At 46.3% G+C, this 26,906-nt stretch overlaps 10 protein-coding genes across 11 annotated transcripts; 6 read left to right on the forward strand and 4 right to left on the reverse strand.

The window, feature by feature from the left end:
* Positions 1–196: 196 nt before the first annotated feature.
* Positions 197–1,725, forward strand: BDCG_16411 (uncharacterized protein). The gene has a single exon (XM_045425652.1). It carries the CDS (start codon positions 659–661, stop codon positions 935–937), a length of 279 nt encoding a protein of 92 aa, XP_045279728.1. The 5' UTR covers positions 197–658; the 3' UTR covers positions 938–1,725.
* A 99-nt stretch (positions 1,726–1,824) lies between these two features.
* On the forward strand, positions 1,825–2,712 carry BDCG_01724 (uncharacterized protein; the record flags this gene model as incomplete). Its single annotated transcript, XM_045417261.1, has 2 exons — positions 1,825–1,911; positions 2,443–2,712. The coding sequence occupies 2 exons, from the start codon at positions 1,825–1,827 to the stop codon at positions 2,710–2,712; spliced, it is 357 nt and encodes a 118-aa protein (XP_045274120.1).
* Positions 2,713–2,761: 49 nt separating this feature from the next.
* BDCG_01725 (vacuolar ABC heavy metal transporter) lies at positions 2,762–7,440 on the forward strand. Its single transcript, XM_045417262.1, has 3 exons — positions 2,762–4,334; positions 4,413–5,548; positions 5,616–7,440. Exons 1-3 carry the CDS (start codon positions 3,945–3,947, stop codon positions 6,889–6,891), a joined length of 2,802 nt encoding a protein of 933 aa, XP_045274121.1. The 5' UTR covers positions 2,762–3,944; the 3' UTR covers positions 6,892–7,440.
* Positions 7,441–7,535: 95 nt separating this feature from the next.
* On the forward strand, positions 7,536–9,149 carry BDCG_01726 (uncharacterized protein). Its single transcript, XM_045417263.1, has 2 exons — positions 7,536–8,631; positions 8,777–9,149. The coding sequence occupies exons 1-2, from the start codon at positions 7,977–7,979 to the stop codon at positions 8,974–8,976; spliced, it is 855 nt and encodes a 284-aa protein (XP_045274122.1). The 5' UTR covers positions 7,536–7,976; the 3' UTR covers positions 8,977–9,149.
* Positions 9,150–9,251: 102 nt separating this feature from the next.
* On the forward strand, positions 9,252–13,588 carry BDCG_01727 (alkaline phosphatase). The gene is made up of 2 exons (XM_045417264.1): positions 9,252–10,985; positions 11,081–13,588. The coding sequence occupies exons 1-2, from the start codon at positions 9,506–9,508 to the stop codon at positions 11,428–11,430; spliced, it is 1,830 nt and encodes a 609-aa protein (XP_045274123.1). The 5' UTR covers positions 9,252–9,505; the 3' UTR covers positions 11,431–13,588.
* A 1,541-nt stretch (positions 13,589–15,129) lies between these two features.
* On the reverse strand, positions 15,130–17,534 carry BDCG_01729 (murein transglycosylase). The gene is made up of 3 exons (XM_045417265.1): positions 16,625–17,534; positions 16,095–16,532; positions 15,130–16,001 (listed from the first exon to the last, which is right to left on the reverse strand). Exons 1-3 carry the CDS (start codon positions 16,743–16,745, stop codon positions 15,214–15,216), a joined length of 1,347 nt encoding a protein of 448 aa, XP_045274124.1. The 5' UTR covers positions 16,746–17,534; the 3' UTR covers positions 15,130–15,213.
* Positions 17,535–18,230: 696 nt separating this feature from the next.
* BDCG_01730 lies at positions 18,231–20,502 on the reverse strand. Of its 2 annotated transcripts, XM_045417267.1 has the most exons (5): positions 20,200–20,502; positions 19,977–20,105; positions 19,701–19,826; positions 18,840–19,605; positions 18,231–18,687 (listed from the first exon to the last, which is right to left on the reverse strand). In XM_045417267.1, the coding sequence occupies exons 2-5, from the start codon at positions 20,070–20,072 to the stop codon at positions 18,521–18,523; spliced, it is 1,155 nt and encodes a 384-aa protein (XP_045279729.1). In that variant the 5' UTR covers positions 20,073–20,105; positions 20,200–20,502; the 3' UTR covers positions 18,231–18,520. The 2 variants fall into 2 exon arrangements, with proteins under 2 accessions (XP_045279729.1, XP_045274125.1); XM_045417266.1 differs by having other exon boundaries at positions 18,267–18,687; positions 19,977–20,461.
* A 93-nt stretch (positions 20,503–20,595) lies between these two features.
* BDCG_01731 (proline oxidase PrnD) lies at positions 20,596–23,613 on the reverse strand. Its single transcript, XM_045417268.1, has one exon. The coding sequence runs from the start codon at positions 22,827–22,829 to the stop codon at positions 21,201–21,203; it is 1,629 nt and encodes a 542-aa protein (XP_045274126.1). The 5' UTR covers positions 22,830–23,613; the 3' UTR covers positions 20,596–21,200.
* BDCG_01732 (uncharacterized protein) lies at positions 23,181–24,622 on the forward strand. Its single transcript, XM_045417269.1, has 2 exons — positions 23,181–23,367; positions 23,447–24,622. The coding sequence occupies exons 1-2, from the start codon at positions 23,199–23,201 to the stop codon at positions 23,809–23,811; spliced, it is 534 nt and encodes a 177-aa protein (XP_045274127.1). The 5' UTR covers positions 23,181–23,198; the 3' UTR covers positions 23,812–24,622.
* On the reverse strand, positions 23,763–25,523 carry BDCG_01733 (peptide-methionine (S)-S-oxide reductase). Its single transcript, XM_045417270.1, has 3 exons — positions 25,030–25,523; positions 24,601–24,919; positions 23,763–24,421 (listed from the first exon to the last, which is right to left on the reverse strand). The coding sequence occupies exons 1-3, from the start codon at positions 25,313–25,315 to the stop codon at positions 24,391–24,393; spliced, it is 636 nt and encodes a 211-aa protein (XP_045274128.1). The 5' UTR covers positions 25,316–25,523; the 3' UTR covers positions 23,763–24,390.
* Between the last annotated feature and the right edge of the window lie 1,383 nt (positions 25,524–26,906).

Genomic DNA, 26,906 nt, shown 5'->3' on the forward strand with positions numbered 1-26,906 from the left:
AGCAGTGAGAAAAATGACGGCTCTCAATATCCTCCAGTTTGGTTTTATTGTGCATGCAGGTAAAGAGTCCAGCATATATATATATACAGACGCTGTATAAATGCTATTGGGGAGGAGTCCTATTGTAAGAATAATCATGAATTAACTTTATCCCATGATACTTCCGAGAGTGGAGTGATTCTAGACCCCGTGGCTGGCAAACGGCCCCCAGGGATCATCAATTTTGAAGTCCGAAGAGGGTATTTTAAATTCGGCGGTCCTTAAGTTAGCCGTGCATGCAAGATAGTCGCGTGAGCGAGCGCCCGATGAGCAGTGGCCGCCCATCAAGGAAGAATTTTAAACTTCCGCCCCCAGTACATGACCTTCCTCCTTGTCAGGAAGGTCGGGCAATGCTTCAATAAATGAATTAAGGCAGAAACCAGCATACATTTTTTATGGTGGGAGTAGAGGGGGTGTGCGGTTTGGATACAAACGAAGGAAATGTGATGCATCAGAGGGCGGGTGACAAAAAGTGACATAACTGAGCCCTTGCCATGCATGGGTTTGACCACAACATGAATGAAAGAAAAGGGCCGGGGGGGGAATAATAACCTGGGAGTGACGACTTTCCCTAAAGGCCCTCTCACATCTGTTTTTCAATCACAGTCGCATTCAAGAAATGGCACTACTACAGCGTAAGCGGCCGCGACCACTCTCTGGCCATTCCAATCATCAAGGAGTATTTCTTTTTCCATCCTTTGAACAATCGAGACGTCCGAGATGGGCTTGGGGGGTGACCAAGCGCCAGCAGAATTACGTCGACGAGAGCCAGACCCAAGTCCCGGCTCCACGGATCATCGGACAGGGCACGGCCATACAGCAATTTACACGAAGTCAGCCGCTTCGGGTGGTAGGGAGAACGACCAGAATCAGCCCGTCAGCATGCAGAATTGGGTAGTTAGTGATTGAATTCTGTTTTTCTGTGTTGAATTTTTTTTGTCGTTCTCAGTTTGCACTTGTTCTCTTGAGTTGGTCACTTTATTTTATCTCGTTTTATCTTCTTGAAGCTCTTTGTCAAAAGAGGCAAGACAAGGTATTTCTTTTTAACAGTTGGCGTTACAGCGCAATGTGCGGTCTCCGTCGCCGCTTGGCTTGGCCCCGCAGGGGGGGGGTTCATGGAATGTACAGCGTTCTGGGCTTGGAGCAAAGCCATTGATAAAAGTGATAAAAATTAGAATGAAAAATTTCCTTTGCTTCTCTAATTTCTATCTTCCAATTTTTGTGGACGCTTGTTCCTCGCAGCCAGGCACTGGTGTAAGAAGAGCATGAGGGGAGGGTTCGGGCAGCGCGATTTGTGCCTGAAGAATGAGAAAAGGAGCCGTCTTCTTACCGCTTCTATGGGATTGGATTAATCCCAAAACAATCTTGCCCGCAGCCTTCATAAGTCAAGGTATGTTTTCTTGTTCCTTTTTAGATATGATATACCACAATCAATGAAGTTTTCTTAAAATACCCCAATTGAAATCCGGACGGTGATGCAAATTGTTTTTTTTCCCCGACGATGCAGGTTGATTAGCAACGGAAGTACACTGTACGAGTAGCTAAGGCCAAACTGACTGGGTCGTGGACTACTGGCGAATGATATTTTCGCCTCATGCAGCACCAATTTTCATGTGTTTGTTGTCGGTGATTGATAAAATACGCCTCCTCCATCACTTTGCCGCCATCCTACCATCCATACCACAAGGTTGCGCTAGCTACAGCAAGATGATGCATCGACTAGAAAAACTAGCCATTTCACATCCCCATCAAGCCCCGGGTCTAAACAGGATTGTATTTTCTGACATGCCTAACGATGCGAGATCGACCGTGGCAGCCACGAGCAGCATGAAAACTGATTGCAGCAGCATTGCTGTTGAAATAGGCATAGTTGTATGCAAGAGATCATAGCCGTAAGCGAGGGAAGAAGAAAAATAACTTAGCTGGAGATTCGATAGTTGATAGGCTTAGCGGACATCAATTCTAGCCAACGCAAACCGCACACGACCAAGAGTAATATTTCTTCGTATGATACACAAATTGACAACAAAGCAACCTTGGAAGGCTTAGTTGGCGTAAGGGAATGATTCCTTCGAGTGCCGTAGTAGTCGTAAAATTCGAAGGTAGCTACTCTGTAGCGCGCGAAATATAAGAAAGCTGAAGTCTTGAAATCGCTAGTTACCTCAGCAGTGCATATTCAAGGAAATGCATCTCATCTATTCTCGAAATCCCAGTAGTTTTTTTTTTTTTTTTTTTTTTTTTTTTTTTTTGCCGTCCCACCCTGCGATTGCGGCTCCGTGATCATTCCACCCCGAGATCTTGGTCGCAAATGATCCGTGAAGTACTCAGTATGTTCCTGCCCTCGATATTATCCTTGGCTTGAATGGGCTGCTGACCGGTAGCGCGCATCACGCAACAGAACAGACGGAGCAGGAACACCTTGACGAAATCCCAAATCCCCACTCCCCACTCCCCACCCCCACTGCGGCGGCGGCACAGGCCCAGCGTTTACGCGCTGCAGCTGGTTACCGAGTACAGGGAAAAGCGAACAGCGGCCAGGCCACGCGCAAGAACCGGCTATCCCAGCCATCCCTGCTAGCCTGGAGGTCTCCGTGTCTCCCCGACTGGCGTGTCATTGGCGACGAGGAATCTTTTCTGCCGGGGCCACTGAAGCGGCCTCACCGCCTTATATAGCTCCTGCGACCGCTCACCGACTCGTCTGCAAAAAAAATAAAAATAAAAATAAAAATAAAAATAAAATACACCGCCCGACGAATCACCACGCTGCAAAAGGGGCTTGGAGGGTTGGGGAAATAGGGAAGTTCAAGGGAAAGGTAGCAGGGGAACGGGAACAGGCCTGAGAGGGAGAGGAACCTACGACGGGGGAGGAGGTGCGGGAGAGATCCGCAAGAATCACAATTGATTTATTGATTCAATTGAATAAATAGGTTGTTTGTTGGGTTCTGCCGTTTGTCTGGTTCGGCCTATTCCACTCGGCCTGAGTCTGATATATAATTTTTTTGCCCCAGCGCAGGTCCCGTGCCGCTGGAGATCTTATCCATAGATCGAAGCCAACCTTCCCAAGCTCCAGCGCCTCGGAAAGTCCGACCAACTCCCGCCACACCCCCATAATTAATTCCTTCCAGACTTTCTTCTGCCTCTTCATTTCTCTTTCTCTTCCTTCTTCTCTTCTTCTTCTCCTTCTTTTCTCTTCCCCTTCTTTTCTCTTCTCCCTCTTTTGTTTCCCCACGCCTCATCCTGTACTCTAACCCATATTGGGCTCCTCTTCATTACCGATCCTTCTGCACCGAAGCTACTCTCGCGATAGCTGTGCTCGAGCATCAGAGTGTTCCTTGGTCCTTCCCTATCGCTGAATTTTTGTCTCCCATCATTCTCCTGAGCTGATTCCGCCCATGACTCTTCTTTCCTTCTCTCCACTGCAGTAGTAGCAGGGTGGCTCTTTCCTCTCCGCCGCAGTTTCCTGGAGTTCGGCAATCCGCCCAGGTCCCCTTCGCTTGTTTACCGCTTTTTGTACACGCCCAATTCGCTTCCGTGGCTCGAACAACGCTGACGCCAAAATTGATACTTTGTCTTCTACTCTCATTATCTCTCTCCCCGCGCTCTTTCGAAAGTCTTCACCTCTGCGCCTGGCCATAGTCTCATCTGTTTAGCTGAGTCCAGAAGTGAGACAATCGGCAATTCACCTATTCCGGCTACTATTTCGTTCCCCGACGACTTCAAACCTGCACCCGTTCGGCTCGAGCTCAATATCGTTTGTTCAGCTTCGTAACTAGTCGTTCTGCAGCATTACACATTTTTGAAGCCCTAGTGGTTTTGTCATGGAAGCGGATTGAACGCGGGAGGCTCTTTTCCTTTTCTTCTTTTTGTTTTGCGGGCTTAGCATTGGAATTGTTGCTAGAGGCAGAATGGATTTCTCCGGCAGTGCTGGCAGCGCGCCATCATTTTCCCACACCGAGATCAGGAGACTTCTAGATTACACCAGGTCGATATCCCCTGTGATCATTGTTGTTGTCTTCCTCTTAGCGTTTGTATCCCGCTCTATCATATCGGCCAGGAAAGTACCTGCCCATCCTCCCGCCATTCGAACAGGACCAGGTGGTCGACCGCTACCGACGCGCATGCGGAGTACTGCCGTGTTTGCTCCACCTGTGTCTGATTTCTCTCCAAATGCTAAGTTGACATTCAAGTGGCTGTCAGTGGGTGTTTTGCTTACATTTGTCGCCGATGCGGCTATTACTATGACACACGTCATCGTAGATCGTCAAATGCATTGGTGGTGTGGTCAATCCAGAGTGGTGAGACCCCAATATTCTTTTTTTAACTTTGATGCAAAATTTCGCAGCTGAATTTTGTCACTAACAAATGAATTTTAGATTTACATCGTGTTTTCGTTTTTCGCATATACCGTAATCCTAATTTCGCTCGTGGATACAACACCCTCACCGACTTACGCCCAACTGCTTCCTTGGACCCTCACCATACCATTGGAATTGATAATATTGGGCGGTTGTTTGGCCCTTTACACATCCCCTCACCATGAGCCAATTGTTGGGAATCCTGCTGGTGGTCCTCTAAGGAATACCATGACCTCCTGGGAAACAGTGGAAATAATAATTGCTGTAGTGAGGGTTCTTACCTTGCTTGGCATTGTTGTTTTCTATACCCTAAATTCCATTGGATGGGAAAGCCGTCGTCGCAAAGATACTGCACGGTTCGCTTCCAGGGAGGCTTCAGAGACCACAAGGTTGTTAAATGGTCATCTTAGCGGAATGAATGGTGATGGCTACGGGTCATCTCCCAACCGAAAACATGATCCAGATCCTAAACCAGCAGAGGACGCCTGGGTTCGACCGACTACTGTACCTTCAACCAGCTGGTGGGAATATCTCAGCGGCTATTCCTTATTTTTTCCTTACCTCTGGCCATCCAAATCGCGACGGCTGCAGCTGACAGTTGTAGCCTGTTTTTTCCTGGTCATTCTCCAGCTTGTCATCAATGTCATGGTTCCCATTCAGATTGGTAGAATAACCAACGTCCTCTCCGGAGAGACTGGAGAAGAATTTTACATTCCATGGCGTGGCATTTGCCTCTATGTTTTCTTCCGTTGGTTACAGGGGAGTCAGGGCTTAATCGGTTCCTTGCGCTCCTTTTTATGGATTCCTGTTGGACAGTATTCATACATGGAACTGTCAACAGCTGCTTTTGAACATGTTCATAGCCTGAGTCTCGATTTCCATCTAGGCAAAAAGACTGGCGAAGTGTTGTCGGCATTAAGTAAAGGCAATTCTATCAACACGTTCCTCGAACAGTTTACGTTCCAGGTTGTGCCCATGCTGATCGATCTCTGCGTCGCTGTGGGTTATTTTTGGATTGTTTTCGACGTATACTACGCCCTAGTAGTGGCAATCGTTACTTTTATCTACCTCTATGTGACCATTCGCATGGCGCAATGGAGGGCCGCCATCCGCCGCCAGATGGTCAATGCGAGTAGGCAAGAAGATGCTGTGAAGTGAGTGGATCCTATTTCGAAGATTACTCGGAAAATCTCTGCTGACTGACGGACTCATTTTCTATAGAAACGATTCGATGGTGTCTTACGAAACCGTGAAATATTTCAACGCAGAGCAGTACGAATTTGGCCGGTATCGTGGAGCTGTTACCGATTTCCAAAAGGCCGAGTATCATGTTTTATTTTCTCTGACGCTAATGAATACCTGCCAAAATACTGTCTTCATGCTGGGACTGCTGATCACATGCTTCCTCGCTGCCTATCAAGTTGCAACAGGCGAACAGAAGGTTGGGAAGTTCGTTACTTTATTGACGTACATGGCGCAGCTGCAAGGACCACTTAACTTCTTTGGGACATTTTTCCGCTCTATCCAGTCTGCAATGATAAATTCGGAGAGGATGTTGGAACTTTTCAGGGAACAGCCAACTGTCGTTGATGGACCCAACACACGCGAACTTCCGCGGTGCAATGGCGAGATTATCTTCAAAGAAGTGAGGTTTGCATACGATACCCGTAAACCTGCATTGAATGGTTTGAGTTTCCATTGCCGACCTGGAACAACAACCGCCCTGGTTGGCGAATCTGGCGGGGGAAAATCGACCGTTTTCCGACTTCTATTCAGGTTCTACAATGCTTCCCTGGGTCATATCCTTATTGACGGACACAAAGTTGAGAACCTAACGATTGATTCAGTTCGTCGACATATTGGTGTTGTACCTCAAGATACCGTTCTTTTCAATGAAACATTAATGTATAATCTCAAGTATGCAAACCCGGCTGCTACGGACGAGGAAGTTTACGCTGCGTGTCGGGCCGCGAGCATCCATGACAAGATTCTCGCATTCCCCGACGGCTATCAAACGAAAGTGGGCGAACGAGGCCTACGTTTGAGCGGAGGAGAGAAACAGCGTGTGGCTATTGCGCGCACGATTATCAAAAATCCCCGGATCATTCTTCTCGACGAGGCCACTGCTGCCTTGGACACGGAAACGGAGGAACATATCCAAGGAGCGCTGTCAACATTGTCCAAAGGTCGCACGATGCTTGTTATTGCACATCGCCTGAGCACGATAACGACAGCAGATCAAATCCTTGTGCTACATAACGGACAAGTGGCCGAATGCGGAACTCATGAACAGCTTCTTAGCTTAAAGGGAAGATACGCAAGCATGTGGCGGAAACAGATTCGTGCCCAGAGAGCAGCTGCAGAGGCGCAGGTGTTACAAGACCGCGCCGAACGTTTACGCAGCGCGCCCGCGGCGGGGGGTGACGACAGCTCTAGCCAATCAGATGAGGAGAGAAATGGCCCGAGTTCGAGACTGGAAAGATCTTCCCTCAGCTAGCAGACGGCAATGGTTATACTCGGTAGAGATCACATGATGAAATATCCTCGGAGATAGCCATCCAGCATTCAGGACCTCGTGGAACTTGTTGACTAGAACAGAGGAAGATGAAACGGAAAGGGGCAAAAGAAAAAAGGAGGGAAGGATAGGAGGTGTTTCCAGTAAGGGTCAGTTAATGCACCTGTGGAATAGTTGCGAAATCTTTTGGCTGGCGTTAGGTGGGTCGGCGGGGGTGTTGTTGGTAAGCCGTGCTCATTTTCTTCATTTTCTTTCTGTTTACGAATCACTTTTGAAGGTGATTTGAAATTATCTTCTGCTGCGAAATTGTATGGTTTTGCCCCGTAGCTTTATTAGGGCCATTCCGCTCTGGGGCGGAACAGTGTTGTGGGGAATTAATGATTGCCTTTTATTAAAAAAGAAAAGAACCCCTCCCCCCAAGTCGGATACTTCTGATGTGGCTGTGGCCGGTTCATAGTAGACCAACATAGACGTAATAGCTAGATACCTTTCAATGCGAAGCAATTAAGTTCATTTTAAGTTGGTTGTTGGGATGATCATGCTGCCAGTGGCGTTGTGGGGCGTCTATATCTGGACAAATGAAAACAAACCGAGAGTAACTTGGATCGAGTAGTAATAGTACCATTATTGCACTTGTCCTGTGTGAGGTGTGATGTGATGCTGAACTTGTAGAGGAATCTAGGAGAGCGGAGAACCAACCAAGCTAACAGCGGAGCGGAACTTTAAGTGTTGCGAGCCAGACTTGGCGCGATATCGCCAAGGCGCGCTTATTCCAAGCTTTGTTGAACCCGGCGGAGGAAGCCAGCGATTTTATAACCAGGCCAAATTCTAATTTACTTTCTACTACATTTTTTCCTTTATCCGGAAGTGATTGAGTTCTGTCCACCTTCATCCATCGGACAAAAGAGCTTCAGTGAGATCGCAGAGCATTCCGTTTATCTAGCATCATCAATTGTTGATTTACCAGGATAATTATTGTCATCTATTACAATATTTCCTAACTATATCGCGCATTGAAAAGAAAGCGTAGCGATTCCACCTCCATCTTCTAAGTTGCCCGACTCACAATGCGGCTCCAGACACCGGCCGCCCGGCTTCTCCGGTCATTGCACTCTTCGACAGCATCGCATACACTTTTACCACCAGCAACACCCGCATCATTCGCAATATGTAGATATTCGTTACGGCCCCGAACTCTCCCTCCCGCAACCCAGTACTTGAACACCCTTAACCAGCCATCTCTCCCTTCCCTCCGCAACTTCACTACGACCACAACCTGCTTCTCCGACTCCTCCAACAAGAATAAAAACCAAGGCCACCAGCCGCAATCCCAACCGCGCAATGTCAGTGATGACAGCAACCGCAACCCTAGTCGCCACTACGTCCGCGATACCGACGCTGACGAAGCAGAAGGACTCGACAGGGACATGGCCAGTGAATCAACGCTTAGTGCGCTGAATGTGCTTGCGGACGTAGCGGCTCCATCGACGGCCATTGATGCGTGCTTGCCAGATGGGTTCCAGCTGGATAATGGGGTGAGGATTACAGATGGAGATGGGTGTTTGTTAGTTGATGGTGAGGTTTTTAGGTGGAGGCCTTGGGAGACCGGCAAAGGTGGTGGTGATAGTGGGGGTGGGATGAGAGCGATGATTAATGAGAAGGGACAGTGGGAGGTTAGTGAGGAGGTTTGGGGCGTGTTGAAGTTGGTGTGGCCGAAACCTGGTGAGTTCTATCCTTGTTTTTTCTATATATTTTTCTTTTTCCAACCGTAGCGTCCCTCCATTTTTGTGAACGGGTTGCTTGTTTCGCTTCTACTATTCATCCTTCACCGAATTATGAAGGCTAATAATATGGCAATGGTTTTTAGATCTTCTTATTCTTGGGTTGGGCGCCTCTGTCTATCCTATCTCTCCAGAGACGCGGAGACAGATTAATCTTCTTGGTATCCGGATCGAGGTTCAGGATACCAGGAATGCGGCAGGCCAATTTAATCTCCTAGCTACGGAGAGAGGCGTGCAAGAGGTTGCTGCTGCTCTGATACCGCTTGGGTGGAAACCAAAACCATAGTATCTATTTGTTGGATAAGGAGAAAGACGTCAACTGGCTGAAGAAATACCTTGTATTATTATTAAAATTACTATTATTTTAACGACAATCTTATTCTTTGCTTTTCTTCCCCCTTGAATCGTATTCCATATCCCGTGTAGACAGAATCATCAGCTCCCAGATCACCCGCGAAAGACCCAAGGATTATCTTGACGTACAATTATAGCCATTCTGATTACTGTGACTACTGATGTAATCTTCTGTGAAAAATATGAACGTAGGAGAATGACACAGACGCTTATTATTTTCGTCTTGATATTCAGCTTTCTAGGTTACGGGGCTTGGCTTAATTTAATTGGTCAACCGATGTCAGTTTCAATTCTCCGGCCATCAACTCCCCAGCACTTCTACCGATTTACCCACCACAATGCTTCCCCAGATGTGATGTGGGTGGTATGTGTCTAGACTCTCCTTAAATTATCGATTTCCGCGCCTTCTTGGGACGACGCACTGGCAAAAATTGCTCTGGACCCTTTTAATTCAAGCCATCATGTCTGACCCCCTTCTCGTCCAACGCTCCCCGTCCGCGGATTCATCAGAACGATCAGGCGAGGAGGAGGACGCCCTCTTAACCGGTCAGCCGACAAACCGCAATGGAGAACGCCATCGTTCGTTACGGCGTGAACTCGGACTCTTCGCCTGGGCCCTCGTCGCAACCGTGGCCGTAATCACACTGGCTGTCCTTTACCAACACCAAAAACTACAGAGCCCGAAGTTCGATCCTGACACGAAACCATCAGGGAAGAGGAATCTCATATTTATGGTATCCGATGGCATGGGCCCGGCTAGTTTATCCCTGACGCGAAGTTTCCGACAATTCGAGAGCAATCTGCCTATTGATGATATCCTTGTGCTCGACAAGCACCACATCGGTTCATCCAGAACTAGATCCACATCCAGCCTGATTACTGACTCTGCGGCCGGCGCAACTGCGTTCTCGTGTGGGAAGAAGAGTTATAATGGCGCCATTTCTGTCCTTCCGGATAATACCCCTTGTGGTACTGTTCTTGAGGCAGCGAAACTGGCCGGTTATATGACTGGTTTAGTTGTAACGACCCGCATTACCGATGCTACACCGGCTTGTTTTGCGTCTCATGCCAAAATGCGATCTTACGAAGATCTCATCGCTGAGCATGAAATTGGCGAATACCCTCTTGGTCGAATGGTTGACTTGATGATTGGAGGCGGGCGATGCCACTTCCTACCAAACTCGACCGAGGGGAGCTGCCGTGGAGATGATAAAGATGTGGTGGAGATGGCTAAATCCAAGGGATTCTCGTACGTTGACGATCGGACTGGATTCGACAGTCTTAAAAAGGGCAGCAACGTCACTCTACCCCTACTTGGCCTTCTAGCTCCCAAGGATATTCCCTTTGAAATTGACCGCCGCCAAGTGAACGATGTCTATCCATCTCTCGAGGAGATGGCACGAACGGCGCTAAGAGCTTTAAGTGAAGCTACAAAGGATAGTGATAAAGGTTTCTTCATTATGATTGAGGGCTCGAGAATAGACCATGCAGGCCATGGAAATGACCCGGCCGCTCAAGTCCACGAAGTTCTAGCATATGATAAAGCTTTTTCTGCGGTATTGGAGTTCCTTGAGAGTGATTCTACTCCTGGCATTCTTGTTGCCACATCGGACCATGAGACTGGCGGCTTGTCCATTGCAAGACAGCTACACGATGATTACCCCGCGTACCTATGGTATCCCGGTGTTCTTGCAAACGCCAGCCATTCCTCTGAACATCTCGGCAATGCCCTTGACGACTATTTGAATGGGGATGGCAAAGACGCCGATGACTCAGCCCGCCATAAATATATCCGCAAGAAGCTTGTGGAAGATGGACTGGGCATTTACGACTCGACGGACTCTGAGGTCCAGAAACTTGTAGATGGCGGAGGAGCCTATGCTTTTGCAAGCATGGTGAGTCGACGGGCTCAAATTGGCTGGTCGACACATGGCCATTCAGGTTAGTTGCTTTCTTCCCCTTTCTCATTAATTTTCCCCTTTATCGCTTTATATTTTCAAAAACGGGGGTTATATATTAACATTTTTATCCGGCAGCTGTCGATGTCAATATTTACGCCTCCTCACCACATGATGCACTGCCCCTAGTCGGCAACCACGAAAATAGCGAAGTTGGTTTATTCCTCGCAGACTACCTCTCACTTGATCTCGATGATGTCACCAAGCTATTAAAAGATAAAAAATCATCCCCACACGTTAGCGCTGATGGGAGTGATAACCAATACGCTTGGATGGGCGAACCGCTAGATGACGATGCCGTCGTCGACACACTCGATAGATACCATGGCGATTTCAAACTAAGGAAACGCGACGAGGCGGTCGATGGTGTTTCCCTTGGTTATAGAGATCTGGAGCATGAAAGTTGCGGTTGTGGTTTGAGAAATTAGTCTTCCTTCCTCCCATCACACCCCGGCGCGCCCTCCTAACCCCCCTCTTCCCTGCGGTGCAAACTCTCAAGCTTAATAATTTCCTGTCTCTTTTGCTATTAATAATTTTTTTAATTTACACTCAACCTTAGCACATTTGTGTGGCGTTTCTGTCATTTCCTCATATCCTCCTTTTCATTTTTCTTAGGTATCTTGCACTACCTTGCATTTCTCGGTTTGTCATTTAATTCCCCTATCCCAAATATTTTTGGTTTCCAAGCTATTGGTTATTTTTCCTTTCTCCACCTCAATCCACTTCAGCGCAGAATAGACTCCGTTCTGTTTGCTCTGCAATAACTTCTTCTTGTGTCTGTTCATATTGTCGTCACCTAGAAAACCCCAATGGTGTATTGGAATAGCAAATCAGTTTTTATCATTACCCCATCTCCAAGTAGTGCTTGCTTCATTTGGGGACTAACGCGTCTATGTTTTCTAGCAATAATTGTTTAGAAGCTGGATGGTGGAGGTAGATAAATAATCTTCTTTCATTAGAGTTGAATTATCTATGACAAACATACGAGACATTAAGGAAAATGACAATCAAATGAGAGAAACAGGCACTCCAAAAATTTCACGTTGCTTCTGGATCACTACCTACCCCTGAAAAATTCCATGCGCCTAAATGCGGCAAAGCGCCAATCCGGATCCCAAACCAATACAAACCACCTCAGGAAGATATCCAAAGCCCAAAAGCGCGCATTTTCATATTACTCCAGAAGGTATCAAACCCCTTCCTCAAAAAAAACCAGAATAATTCCAAGTCTCCCCTAAACGCCCCAGGCGCCACGCAGGTACATGGACATACCACCACCTCACTACACCTACCTACCGTCCCCCTCTAACCCAGTACTCCCACGACTCCTCCGCCCGCCGCGCCCGCCGCGCCCACTTTTCACACCGCTCACACTCCCTTGTCGAGCGCGTCGAGCTCAATATATTCTCGTAACTGCGAAGCGGGACGCAGCGCGGCTGGTCCTCGAACGGGACTATGATGTCGGTACGCATGAGTTCGCGCGGGTCGTTGATGCGCTGGAGTTGGCGGTAGAGATCTGGGCAGAATCTGATAAGGGTGAAGAGGTTGTGGTTGCAGGTATACTTTATTTCATGGTAGTAGCACATTTTCTTTTTCTTTCTTTCTTTCTTTCTTTCTTTCTTTCTTTCTTTTTCGGTTTATCTCCTGTCTCTTTCGTACGATGTGGTTTCGTGGGTGATATTGATGATAGATTGACTTAACTGGCCTTTTTTGCCGCGGAGGAAATTTGCTTTCGTTAAGGATGTCTTTTGATATGAACCGTATCGATGATATGAACACACAAGATGAGCCCTGAGAATATGGTCAAGGAAGATTCACCTCCCATGGAGCGTTAGCATCCGGCTTGGGAGCGACTGTGAGGACTGTGATTAGATACCTGAAGCCCCTTTCTTCAGCAGAACAACTCTATGGAGCTATTGTTCCCCGTCTTGCAAAGATATGAATTGACCGAGATTCAGGCAATTGGCCAAACAATCAACCAAAGCTCCGACTCTACTTGCTGCGGGAGGATCGGGCGGCGATTTCAAGAAGGTATCTCCTTAGATAAGATCGGAAATAACCAAGCCTTCTGACGCGGAGGAGAGAGACAGAGGATAACAATCAGAAGAGAGGGGATATATCTAATTCCAAAAGAAAATCTTGAAAGAAAATAATCGGAAGCAGTTCTGAAATAAAAATACAAGGCAAGAAAAGGAGAAGAAAATCTGCCTCTATGTTGATGCATTTTATACTCAATCTCCCTTCACTCCCCCTTCTCTCCATACCCAGTGCAGTGAATGAAATCTGTGAATAACAGAGAAGTAGTAAGGATAGGAGGGGAAAAAAACCATGATAGCAAACAAAGACTTTCCAGCAGAGCGATAGAAGACATGTACCAGAAATGGCAGTTGGGCAGGAACCCACCCATGGCTTCATTCCATTCCTCATCCCCTTTTTCTCTTTGCCATTGCGCTCCAATCATTGTTCATCTGATGAAGTTTGCCTCCTGACCTCAGTGAGTATACCCTCATTGAAACAGCTGTTCTAGATTGAGCCATTGAGAGCAAGCAACGATATTTAGCGCCAGCAATTCCCGAAGGCCTTCCTTTCTTCCATTGCGATGGAGGGTAGCAAATGGAGGTGAAAATGACATAGTATACTTCCTATCATGACTCAGGCAAAAATCATTAGCCGGTTTCTTCTGGGTAAGTAAGAGAAGAGAATGTGGGTGAGTCATTAGGCAGGAAGTGATAAACTGTAGCTGTGTTCAGATTAATACAGACAAATTACATGTAGATGTGTGTATGTAGAAGGAAGATGTATCCACTTGCAAAATTGAGAAACCTGGATGAGAAATAGTGCACACTGCTTTGTATGAAGAATGAAAAAAAGCATGTGTTTCTTGCTGAGAAAGAAGAGAGCAAACAATGGCCTCCTGAATGATCTTTAAAAATAAAGAAAAATGAAGACAGCATGAGTGAGAGATGAGAATATCCATCAAACAGATACAGCTCAAACAAAATCAAAAGAAAATAGACAAGACTCAAGATAATAAACTGTAAAAAGAAGTAATAGCTTATAAATCATCTAAAGCTCAGTTAAGCTTAACAAGTTGCAGTGATGAAAATGATGATAAACATGAAAGAAGAATAACACACATGAATATCTGAAACTGTAGTTTGATAAGAGAGTGAGAGAAACATCTGTGATAGACTTCTCATACTCTTACATTCATCAAATACTATATTATATTCAGTGCATTTATCACTGATAAAAGTATTAGTATGAAGAGAAAAACAAACACAATTTATACTCATATAAATAATTATATTAAAGTTCTTCATAATTTAATAAATTGATACTTAGTCTTTTGGAAATGTCTGAGTCAGAATATTTGCTTAAAGTGAGAGATACAAAAAAAGTGATAATAAAATAAGAAAGACAGATCTGACTCTGAAGATATTAAAAAGTGTGTGAGTGATCAACTTTTATATTCTTACTTTGAGATAATATCAAGAGACTTCTTATCATTGAAATCAGACTATTGTATATAAATTTAAGAAAAAGAGTATATGTAATCTTTCTGTAAATGACTTTTAAATCATATCACATGTGAAGAGAAGGACAATGTTCAAGAAATACATGTGTACATGAAGAAAAAGAAACATCTCTATTATTTTCATCAATAGAAAACAGACAAAAAGAGTTATAGTGTATGAAGGAATTCATGATGATGATTTAGAAGATCATATTTGTTCATTGTAGCTTGAGCTGGATTGTCACATCCATTATAGAGTTCCAAACAATAGGATCTTTGGCTGAGAATTGCACACGGGGCTGATTTCCACACGAAAACAGAAGCGAGCATAGCGGAAAGGGTAATTAAGAGATAAATGAGATTAATTCAATGCTGGTAGCAGAAGATGAAGCACGCTGAAAAAGGGGACGTTACAGAGAGAACAAGGAAAAGAAAGAAAAGAAAGATTAGGGCATGACAGGAAAATTATGAAAAGTTTATTAAAAGGAAGAAAAAAGAGGAGAATAGAGGAATATATGCCCAAAAAAAAAAAAAAAAAAAAAAAAAAAAAAAAAAAAAAAAAAAAAAAAAAAAAAAAAAAAAAAAAGAGAGAGAGAGAGAGAGATAGAGAGAGAGAGAGAGAGACGCAGATCCATATTAAATGAAGTCGTGTATTGATAGTTATATATCCCAAAACAGCATTAAATCTTTATCCTTACATGTTAACCAAAGCCATTACGGCCACGAGAACTGCAAATATCGATCCTTTGAGAACACGTTCGTTCTGGGATGGAGCACCGCTAGAGCCATTGTTGTTAACTCCTGGGCCAGTGAAATCAGTGGATGGCCCGTCACCGTCGTCATCCCCACCGCCAGAGCCACCGCCAGAGCCACCGCCAGAGCCACCACCAGAGCCACCACCAGGACTTGGGGCGTGACCATTGGTGCCAGGTCCGCCTCCGCTGATGCCAGGAATAACAGCGATATCCGACTCAGTGGGCTTCGACCCAGGTCCAGACGGATAGTCCTTATCCATATCAGTGCCAGTGCCAAGGAATGACTTGAGAACTGTTTTTCTGCCAGAAATCACAACAGTGTCCTCGGTTCCAGCAATATCATCGTAGAAGTACGACTTGTCGCCTTCAATCTTAGCCTTCGCAGGTGGGTCATAGCACTCCATTGTAACCTCCGAGACGAGCGAAAAGTAATAGCCGTGCTTTTGGATATCCTCATGATTCCAGTCCACGAGACCTCCGGCCCAATCAATTGTTCCCTGGGGGGCATCCTCTTTCCCGCCAGGCCAGAGGGAGAGCTGAACGCGGGAAGGAGTTTGTGGGTAGTGGTATTGGTTGGTCTTCTTGTTGAGGGTATCCTTTTTGTTCAAGACGCGTAGAGGCTTTCCATCAATAGACCAAGTGATCGAATCTGGTCTCCAGTCGATCTCGTATGTGTGTTCCTCCGAAAAGGAGTTGCCGCCGACACTAAGATTTTTTCCGTTGGTATCTACACGTAGATCTAGTTAGCCCAATGCTGAAATACCAATAATCAATGCCGACACCATGTCTGGGACCAAAGGTGGAGGAGATGTCATCATACAATCAATGATGCCCTGGAAATACCAGTTGGTCTGAACAGTTTGCAAATCAGTTCCGACCCATTCAAAATCAATCTCATCCTTCACATCAGACATAAGGATGAAGGCAGTGATAACGCCGGCACCACGACTAGTCTTCAATTTGGCACTAGTTTTGCCATACCACATGTAGTGATTGTTGGCAAGATGAGTACCGACGGAATTTGGTGGCATGGTCATTACGAGGGCTCCACTGGTAGAAAGAGTTTTCCCACTCGAGACCCAGTCTGACTTGCCCGCATCGCCGAGATATTTTGTTCGTGGGGCAACTCCGTCCAAGTTGTCAAATTTGTACGTTTTGCTTTTACATACTGGAGCAGGCGCGCATGACTCGATGGAAAATGAAGATTTGGGGTCACAGCCGCCCAGGCAGTAGGCTCCCACTCCACATTCTCCGTATACTACCGGCATAAAAAGAGAAAAAATAACAGGAATTAGTAAAACAACGGACACGGTAATGTTTGATATGGGAGATGTACGAGGGTTAACTCACGGGAGCAGCATGGGGCCTTGTCAGGACATTTGTTATCATTGTCGCAGGGTACTGGCTTCTGTGCGAGAACGACTTGGGTAGAAAGCGCCAAGCACGCAAGATAGGTCAAAAGCCGGGCCATGGCGAAAAAGAGGGTGTAGAAGGAAAAGAATGGTCAATCGATTCCCCGACTGCGAATATATCAGCAGGGGCCAAAGAGTTTGTTAATAAGGCGATAGATAAAAGCCAGAATCGAGTGGAAAAGCCGGTACGGCGGAGGGAGAGAATGGTGGGTGTGCGCGATGGAAGAAGGGGGTTTAGGCAAACAATGAGAGTTAAGGCTGAGCAGAGAAGCAAAATGACCGCTGACTCGAAGGATGCACAAAGCGAGTGGAATGCGTCCTTGAAGGGGGTAAGAAAGAGAAGAAGAGGAACGAAAGAAAGAACGCGTCAAATAAAGACGGGATAGGATAGTTGGGTGAAAGAGTGAAGGGTGAAGGCTGAGTAGAATGGAGAACGGAAGGGGGGCTCTTTAACTGTGTTTGCACCAACCACCCCCCAGGGGCGGCCTTGGGGTCTCGTGCCCTGGCCCAGGCTGCCCAGGCTGCTCAGGCACGATCTCACCTCGCATGCGGCATTACCATGGTTATTCTGTCGTTGACGCCCGCTGCTGGCGCCAATTGGATGGAGTCTTTTGGAGGTAACTCCCGGGCGGACGTTTCCATTCCAAGGTTCGGCAGCTGTCTTCTGATTTGCTTACCGATTCCAGGTTTGCAGAATGATCCACTCACACGCTGACAGGAAAACTGCTAAGGCTGCTAGTGCCCATGCAAACCGACTCTAAAATAAGCTGTGAACAAATCATGTCCGCTTAATTCAGCCATTCTGTCAAGTCTAGTTAGTCGTGTCTTGCAAAAATAGTAAGACTTGCCAGACCCCGCCACGGTAAACAATTATTAATGTGACGCCAAGTCGCAAAATAATTTGTACGTACCGCCTTCCTATCTAGGTTTAGTGAGTGGAATTGTTGTCAAAGAAGATACCTAAGCGCATCTCTGTAATTTTGATTTCAGTATTGAGTGTATTATATTATACATAAATTACATATCTAATCAGATTAATCAGATATTCAGATTATGTAATCTGAAGATTTAGTTAACTAGTTATTATTAACTTAAGTTATGTAGCAGAATCGCGAGGAAGAGGACGGTATTTATCGGGAGAGTAATTAACGCTAGACCGGACCGGGAGGCAGCCGTAACTCGCAAATATGGATAGATATGATATGAACAACGGTGTAATGTGTTTCTCACAGTCAGATGAGACTCATGACAGCCATGAGGCTCCTCAGTCACAGTTTGTTAGACTAATGTTAGTTGCCCCGAGCTCACAATCAGGTTACAGTTTGGCAACCTTGAAAGGTTAAATAAAGTCAAGCATTATTCTGACGCACATTATTCTTATCCCCAACTCTGTGTTAGGGTTAGTGGAGATGTTGGTTGGAGTGACTTGTAAGTTATGAACACTGGTTGACTTCTTCTGCCCGAAAATGCAACCCTTCATTTGAACAATAATAATGGTCCAACAACATCAGTCCTCCTGAGCCGGGCTATCCAGCCTTTCAGTGGGATGAGCATCCATATTAGTTTTGTTGGAGACGTCTTCTCCGTTTTGCAAAACTCATATTCATTCAGATTCTGGGTTATCTAGCAGTAAGTTTAAACCATTTACATGAATCTGATGAGATACAAGAGAAAAGGGAAACTGGAAATTTTTTCGCAAGATAAAAACTCATACTCATTTTGCTTATTACAAACGGAATCCCAATTCTTCCCAATAATATCTCCCAGCTCTAATGAGCCATTTCAAATGGAACCGGGGGTTCCAATCCAAAGCATTCCCAGGTTGGCTTCTATTTCATCCAAATCTCACCCCGTTTTGGGTCAATGTCAGTTGCTTCTCGCATGGGTCGGATGAGTAGTCGACGCTGACACCTGCAAACTGGCTATCGGATCGAGATGCCTTTTGCAGGAAACTGACTCGGACAAGTCTTGCTGTTCTAACACTCTTGAAAACAGCCGTCACTTTAAACATTACCGTCAGTCCTCAGTTGTGAGCTTTCCTTCATGTTGATTAACGGTACAAACAAAATGAACGAGGGTTTAAGGAGGAGCCGGCAGCATGGGGGAAAGAATAGAGCGGAAAGGGGTGGGAGGAAACCCGGTCAGAGACATACCATTCCCCGTATTGAACTTCCACACAAAATCAATCCCGTCAGGTCCAGCAATCCTCTCGAGATCTTCTTCCATCACCCGAAACGAATTGGGCCTCATGAGCAGTTTTGTGCGAGAAAACGTCAACCGACGTCGCTCCCGAAGCCCATTCGACATCTTCTTCAAATCCGCATCCCACGCCCGCTCCCTATATTTATCATGTCTGACCCTGAAGCCGTTTCCAAAGCAGCCATAGCCTGTACTCGCCGTGGCGTGCTTGTCCTTGACCAGAAATTCTTTCGCGTGCGTTGCATATTGGAATGTGATCTCCGCAAACCCGGTGTGATGGTGTATCTCAACACTGTATAGCGCACCTTCGCGGATTCTCGCGGTAAGCATGTTCAAGCTATCAAGAGCAAATTTGCCCTCGACGGTTACGATTCCGGCTCTCGCGCCCCCTCCTCCCATTCCTCCCATTGTGGCTGAGGGTGGCATGATTTGGCGCGGCATGGCTGGCACCATAGTGAAAATAGGGACCAGCGGGATTATATTGCCCTTGGGTTTCCGTGGGGCCATACCGTGGAGTCCATTAGTTTGACAGGCGGCCTGAGGGGGGGGAGCCGCGGCTGCGATATTTGACCACAGTTTACCCTGCATAGGAGCAGGCTTGGAAACACCCCGATCAATCAGACTCTTCTTATCTGGCTCGCAGACTTCCATCAGAATTTCCCCACATTCGTCGCGACAGTTGTTCGCATCGACGTTGCCAACGGTTCCATTCGCCTTATTCTATATAAGGTTAAGAGGATCTCATAAGCCATACAAGTCTCACCAGCCGGGCAGGCTCTGAAAATTCTTGATATGGGGATAAGGAAAGTACATACTTCTGAGGGATACATCACCATATCAGCATCCGTGAGGTCAAGCATGACTCGCCCAAACTCAGCGATAATGTGCTGAGTATACTTTGATATGCAGTTGGCTGCATGTCTGCGATGAATATTGCGCAGCTGTTCAAGGGGCGAAAACACACAAGTTAACATCAATATTTTTTTTTCAATTTGGTTTTTAGGCTAAAAACTAGGAGAAGTATCCATTCCTAGAGGGAAGCCTGGAGTCATTTATATCTGAAAACCAGAAAAGAAAAGGAAAATACGTACATGTTCAGTAACATCTCTCAGATTTTCTAGAACCACCACCATCACATTATCGATACGCTCGGGCCCCTCAGCCTCCATGACCAAGGCCTGGGCCATTTTGGCGATGACAGTGAGCTGAGCAAAGGTTATCTGCACAAAGTGATTAGTGTGCCGAATAAGGCCTGACAGCTTGTCTTCTAAAATGAGAGAGAAAATGAGAGGGGAGGGAGTGACTAGGACAAACTTGTGTGAGAGGAGAAGATGGTAAGCGAGAGAAAGAAAATAAAAAAGAGGAAGTAAATAAAGTACACAGCTTTGGAATGTGTTAAAACAAAACAAAAAGAATTAAGAATGTTGCAGGGAAGTGAAGTTTCCCATATATGGGGTAACAACACTTCTTCTTGTAAGTGGAGCAGCAGCACACAAGAAATGTGTTCCTCCTACATCTCATTCTCTCTCCTCTACCTGTTGAATAAGCTCATATCTCCCCCCAACTTCCATCCTGCATGTTTTTATCCTCAGGTGAGGGGGGGGGAAATATGAAGAAAAAGAAATATGCAATACCTCGCCCATATTTCTGCTCTAGCAGACAATGACCAGCAGCTTAGAAACTGGGATATACCAGGCCCGGACTTTAGCATCTGCTAAATGTAGCTTGACGGTTGACAGCTCTTCTTCCCTTTGTTTTATCTCTTGAAAGCCAACTACCGTCATAACCCAGGCTTCCGTTTTATTGTTATTTCTCTCTTCTTCTCTTCTTCCTTTGATTCATCTGTTTGTCCATTTGACACTGTCTACATACTAACCGCCTATCAATGGAACTCAAGCTATTGTGGATAGATGTTTCCAAAAAAATCAGAACTGTCCTGTTGCAAATATATCTTTCTTGAGCCCACCGTCTCTTTGATGAAAAAAGAGAACACAAAAGAAACTGGATGCAAATAAGTGGAAATGTCTGTTTGCTAGATGTAGAGGTAAGGAGCTATATCAAGTGAAAAAAAAATAATTCATATCTGTTAAAATTTTCCTTGAAGTAAGTTCAGTGTATATTCCACTTTTCCCGAACAGGTATGCATGCACCTACAATCATCTAGGAGGAGCAATAATGAAACTCAGAAAGGCAAAAAATCGAAGACACCAATATCCCGTCTTAACCAACCGCGAAGAAAAGAAAGACACAAAGAAAAATTTTTCCACTTAAATCAACCAACCAAAGTAAAAGCAGTCACTCAGTCGGTTCATCACCTACGTCCCACCCACCAATCTCCTCCGCAGCTCCTTCGCCATGGCCTTCCGCGTATCCTCCGTTCTGGACGCCGCTTCTCTATTCTCCTGCGCCCTTCGAACCAAATATCGCGCGCACTCACTCACTGTGCCCCACACAAGGTACTTGTATGCCTTAGGCGCCTCCACCTCCACCATTACCCCTTCAGCCTGCTGCTCGCGAACAGCCTTCGCCGCGTGCACCAGCTCGCAGCTGATATCATCAGCCATACCTGATAGTTGCCCATAGGCCAGTTCAATCTGGTGCGAACCCGTTGTGCGGTGCTGCTGATTTCGAAGCTTCCTAGCCCGTTCGACGGAGACGCGGTTGTGTGAGGCGAGGACGAGATTGACTTTGGAGAATGGAGGGTGGCCAGTGGATGTGGTCCTGCCTGTGGATGTGGATGTGGATGGGGATGGGGATGGGGATGGGGATGGGGATGGGGGTGGGGGTGGGGGTGAAGGGGAATGCGGCTTGAGGACGTCACCGTACTCTCGTTTAATCAGTGACTCGGCGATGCCGTCGTATGTATTATCGGTTTCTACCTTTGTATCCCAGATTAAATGGCGCGGCTCGGTGCCTAGATATGCGCCCCGGACGAGCTTGACGCCCAGAACGAATCCCTCCGCCTCTGCGATGGCGATATGCCGTGAGAGAGTTGCCGGGGTAGAACGGAGATATGCCTGATATGTCCCATACACCACAGCTCGCTGGTCCGGCCCCTTGTTGTACATTCGCTGGAATTCGATAGTCCAGTCGTCAATGGCAGGTTGGACAGCTTGTTGCTCAGCATCAATCAACAATCTGACATTGCGGGCTTTAGCCCGCTCACAGATCTCAATTATCGCTTCCTTGAGGGCCGGCGATGGTGCTGATCTGCGGAGCAGTTGCTGGACTGATCCTTTCCCGGCTCCCGTGAATTTTAGGGCCACGAAATCTCCATCGTCTGCTAAATCGAGAGTGGCAAGGGTCCCGTCTTTCCAAGCTGTTATATCGGCGATGGCTTGAGCCTTGCTCTCTGCTCCTCCAGCTGCATCGCTAGCTGTACCAAGCGCACGGATCTCACTCTCATTCATCACAATTTCCCGTGCATACCCCAATATGACGCCTGAGTATCCGAGCTCCTTTAATTTTTGGATGTTCACCTTGACCTGGGCCGGTGTCTCTCCTGCACAGAACTGAGCGTACAGCGTCTGCTCCATGATCAGCTTCAATACAGGGTTACGATCAGGATTTAGGAAGGTAGACTCGGGGTTTGCCACGACTGACAGGAAAGCCAAGGATGGGGAGAAGAGAAGAGGCGAAGACGAGATGGTGGTGACTAAGAGGGATCGCATAATCGTGGACAAGGGCAAGATCGAAAGCGGAGGGGATGTTGGCGCGTTTGTAAAGGGTACTGATGAATTTAGGGTAGCATATGGTCTCATCGACCCAGGAGCTGCCGATGGCCCTCCAGCTGCGGGCAGTGGGGGCTCAGACTGCTGTGCCGGGCCATGGTGAGAGTATCTAACCCTTTGATGGTACAACAATGCAGGAGGCCTAACAGCAGTCTGATGCCTAGGGTAAACGAAACAGCCGCTCGCGGTTTTGAAAGCGGCTTGTCTTCGCATTTCGTGTCCTTCTGTCGATACACACCTCTTTTGCTCCCCAGGTACCCTACGAAATGCTTGAACTATATCCCAAAAACAACCTACTCTCTCATAAACGCTGTGGGTGATCAAGCGCTATGGCGTTATATGCAAAAAATATAATTTACCTTAAACGCGGAATAAAGGGGAACAGCCAAAGCAAAATAACCCTTCACGTCAGCAACAGCAATATTCCTCGAGAGGTTCAGATGTATGGGCAGGGGGGAACACGTAATATATATATAATATGAAAAATAAGAGCAAGTTTGTTGCACACTTATTTAGGGGGATTCAGTAGAAAATAGGGCTTAATATGGTGCCAACAAACAACATAGAAAACCCCATCACACTATGCTATTGGAGTTTTACTCCCTCCTCGGTCGCTATGCTGCTTGGGGTGCATTGTACAATAGTTACTCCAAGACGGAGAGCGTGGGAGCAGCGAGCAAGTTGAGGAACGAACATGCCAGAATGAACTGGATATTCCCCAAACGTGGGGAGGTCGTCGGGGCAGGGGAAGGTAAGGCTAACCCCGGATACTCCAGGATAGAGTCGACAGAGGTTGAAGTAAAGTGTTAAGTAATAGTTACGCAAGCTAGTGCTGGCAACAACCGTTTCCCGGACTCCATTAATGTATCATTGGCAGCCTGGGACTGGTGAGACTGGTGAGACTGGTGCTGGTGCTGGTGGAGGCAGACGGATTTTTTCTTATTCTTTTTGGCATTGGGCCATCAGGATCTTTGGTGCTCGTTCTCCTTCGCCTCGTGTCAGATGGGGCTTGTTGGCCAACGTACCGCGCTGTTCCGAGTGTAAGCAGGTGCAAGCAGAGGAGAACAACTCAACTGGAGAGAAGAGATACGAAGAGATAACTACAATACAGTGCGGAGAGTTTTGCTGCTGGCTCTGTGGTGGGTGGGGTGGGGGTGGTTCACCGGGGTGGAGAGGGGGGTCCGGTCCAGACTGACTGCCGAATTGGGGAGGGAGTGTTCTAGAGTGGCAAAGAAGCATTCATTCATTTTAACTATCATTCTTTCCCAGCACGCGAGGGCGAGGGGGGGGCAAAACCTAAAAATATGACCATTTTATGATCTAATTCGGGATCACAAGCGGATTGACCAAACGTTTTAGGAATTCCGCGCCAAGTCATCCGAATGCGGGGAAGTTCATATAGATTCAAACATAGTGGGAAAATAAAGGATGGAAACGGTGAAAAAGTAGCGTACAAGACCTTCAGAGCCACAAGTTTGGCCATTCTGGGTGGTCCGAAATAATATTGAACAGCAGAGTTTCCATAATCACACAGAATAATAGAAGAAAGCAAATAAGAAGAAATGAAGTGACAACAAAGCAAGCGCAAGCTCAACGACAGTACAACTACTGTACTATACTGCAACCCAATTCAGAAATTCTTCAAGGTGTATATACATAATAATAAACAGGAGGAAATCCAAAATTCAAGACGCTACATGTTTTCTTTGCCCCACATACAGAGACCGCATGTGTCGAAATTAAAACAAATCCTATCTTTAAAACTCGCAAGCTCTCAAGATAACGGCGGGAAATTCCTCACAAAGCTGCGCAACATCAGTAATAACGCTTTTCAAAAGCTAAATACAAAGCAATAAATGTTTGTCGGGGAGCCTTTCAAAGTTCCGAGTGGAGAAAACGGTCGACCCAGGCAAGGCGGGGCGCGAGAGCGGAGAGGGGAAGAACGGGGCGGGCAAAGAGGAAAAGGAAAAGGGAAAAAACTCACTGCGCGGGGCACTCATATCCACCGGGATTTCTGTCTAGATATAGCTGGTGATAATCCTCGGCTTCCCACCATTTGCCTGCCGGAACAACGAGGGTCGTCACGGACCGCTTCCACCACTCCTTAGCCACTTTCTCCTTGATCTCCTCGGCAATCTTTTGCTGCTCCTCGCTGTGTGTGAATACCGCGCTCCGGTATTGTGTTCCTATATCTCCACCTTGTCGATTCAGCGTGGTGGGGTCATGCATGCGGTAGAAGAATTCGAGGAGTTGGCGATATGTAACAATGGACGGATCGAAAATTATTCGTAGAGCTTCAGCGTCTGAGTGGGAGAAATATGTTAGAGGGAGTAGAGTAGGATTTAGAGCAGAGCGGGTCTTGCTCTTAGAGCGTAGGGAGGGGGGAACGAAGGTGCTTGGTTATAAGACATACGGCCGGTGTCCCCTGAACAAACACTCTTATAAGTCGGATGCGTTGTATCCCCACCGCAATATCCAACTTTAGCATCCAAAAGTCCTTTTCCATTGCCGAACTGTTTGCGGTAGAGATGCTCTACGCCCCAGAAGCAACCGGCAGCAACCGTGGCCTCCTGGGCATTTTCAGGAAAACCCCGGGCTGCAAGGGATTCTGGAGTCAATTGGAGAGAGGGGGTGGTGGTGAAGTGGCGCATTAATCGTGAGAAGAATGGCGGCATGATGGATGAGAACGGGAGGGCCATTGGCGAGAGAGAGTATGTGATGGGCGGAAACAGAGCTGATCAGTGGTTGTAATAATTTTCAATATTAAGGAACTGCTGGATATTAAACGTGAAGAATAGCAAGGCGAATAGGCGATGAATCTTGCTCATCAGATTACTCCACTCCCGCAGCGGCGTCATCCTAAAGCCAATTTACTAATCAGCCAGAGATTCCAAATCGCAACTCCCGCTCCTGCGCATAACTGGATCGCACGAGATAAATATAAAACTATTATTAGGTATTATTAATTTAACTATAGGTAATCTAAGCAAATATTTTTTTCCGGGGTATACCTTACTTAACTCGGTAGATACACTATAGAGTCTCTATACGCTATGTTCATCATCTGGCTCTGGTGAAAACCATTCCAAAAAAAATCCATTTGGCCCAAATTTCAATATTATGGCTGCCGTAGTTAACTTACTGGCCGAGTTGCGTTTGTAGTGTTAGCGATTGGCGAAATGTTATGATCTTCTCCTTTCCTCGTCCTCTTACATATTTTCACTTGTTATTAATTAATTAGTTAGCCTTTAAATTAACACCCCGAATTGCCACTCGCCAACACTACTCTCAACAACCTATGGCTGGTAAAAATTAGACAAATTGATAAAATAAAAAGTATAAATCACTCAACTTTTCTATAGATTCGTTGATGCTTGCGTTGTTGCTCAAGCCCCACTGTTTTGGACTATTTTTAACTGTGGAAGTGATTTTATATTTCTCATGCTCAGATCATCATAGTAACCTTCCCGCAGGCGTATTTTGGATGAGCAAGCCTTTCGGTCACTGTAGAATCAGGGGCATGGGGTGTAACTCAAATGCAGATAATCCGTAAACGTGATCGCAATCATCAAGGTTGTCTTGGACCTTTTTTATTCCTTTCACGCCTCGTTCCCGAAGACAGTTCAAAAACACCGAATGAGGAGGTTCCTAAACATGGGCTGGAAATGAAGGCGGGCGGAAATTAGCTCTTCCTTAATGAGAGAAAAAAAAATTTCCCGAGCTCGTTACCAGTCAGTTGCAAGTGTTCCTTACACCAAACGATTAGTGATGACGAAGATGTGAAATACTACATGCACATGATTGGAATTAAAAAGTCCGAATCAATCTGATAACTAGTGTTTAACTACATATCCTGAACCGCGTGCTGGCAGCCTACCCTAGTTGGCATAGCGGAACTCAGACAAATGGCTAATAGAAGTCGTAGATTTTTGGGGCATCTACAATGGCAGCTCTGTTTTAACTCGAGAGTTCAACGATGAGAACGCAGGAAGAGACGAGATATATGGAACTTGGCTCGATTCTTTTCTTCATATTTGAGTTAACTAACCCCCACATAGGATTGAGTCATGGTTGGCTCAACGCCTGCTAGTGTTCTCCACATGGAGCTCCGGAACCTTGAGCTTAAATGGACTTCAAAATTTCTCGGAATTACTTGCATGCATCCCACAGTCACAGCTTGCCGTATCTTGAGGTTTCGTTTCATTGGAGAGCTACATATGTCTCACTTCAGTGAGTTGCGTTCAATCTTGAGATCCTCGGGCGGAGAAACTGCAGTTTGTTGTTTGTTAC

This window comes from Blastomyces dermatitidis (genome assembly GCF_000003525.1).
Source record: "Blastomyces dermatitidis ER-3 genomic scaffold supercont1.2, whole genome shotgun sequence".
NCBI lineage: Eukaryota > Fungi > Ascomycota > Eurotiomycetes > Onygenales > Ajellomycetaceae > Blastomyces > Blastomyces dermatitidis.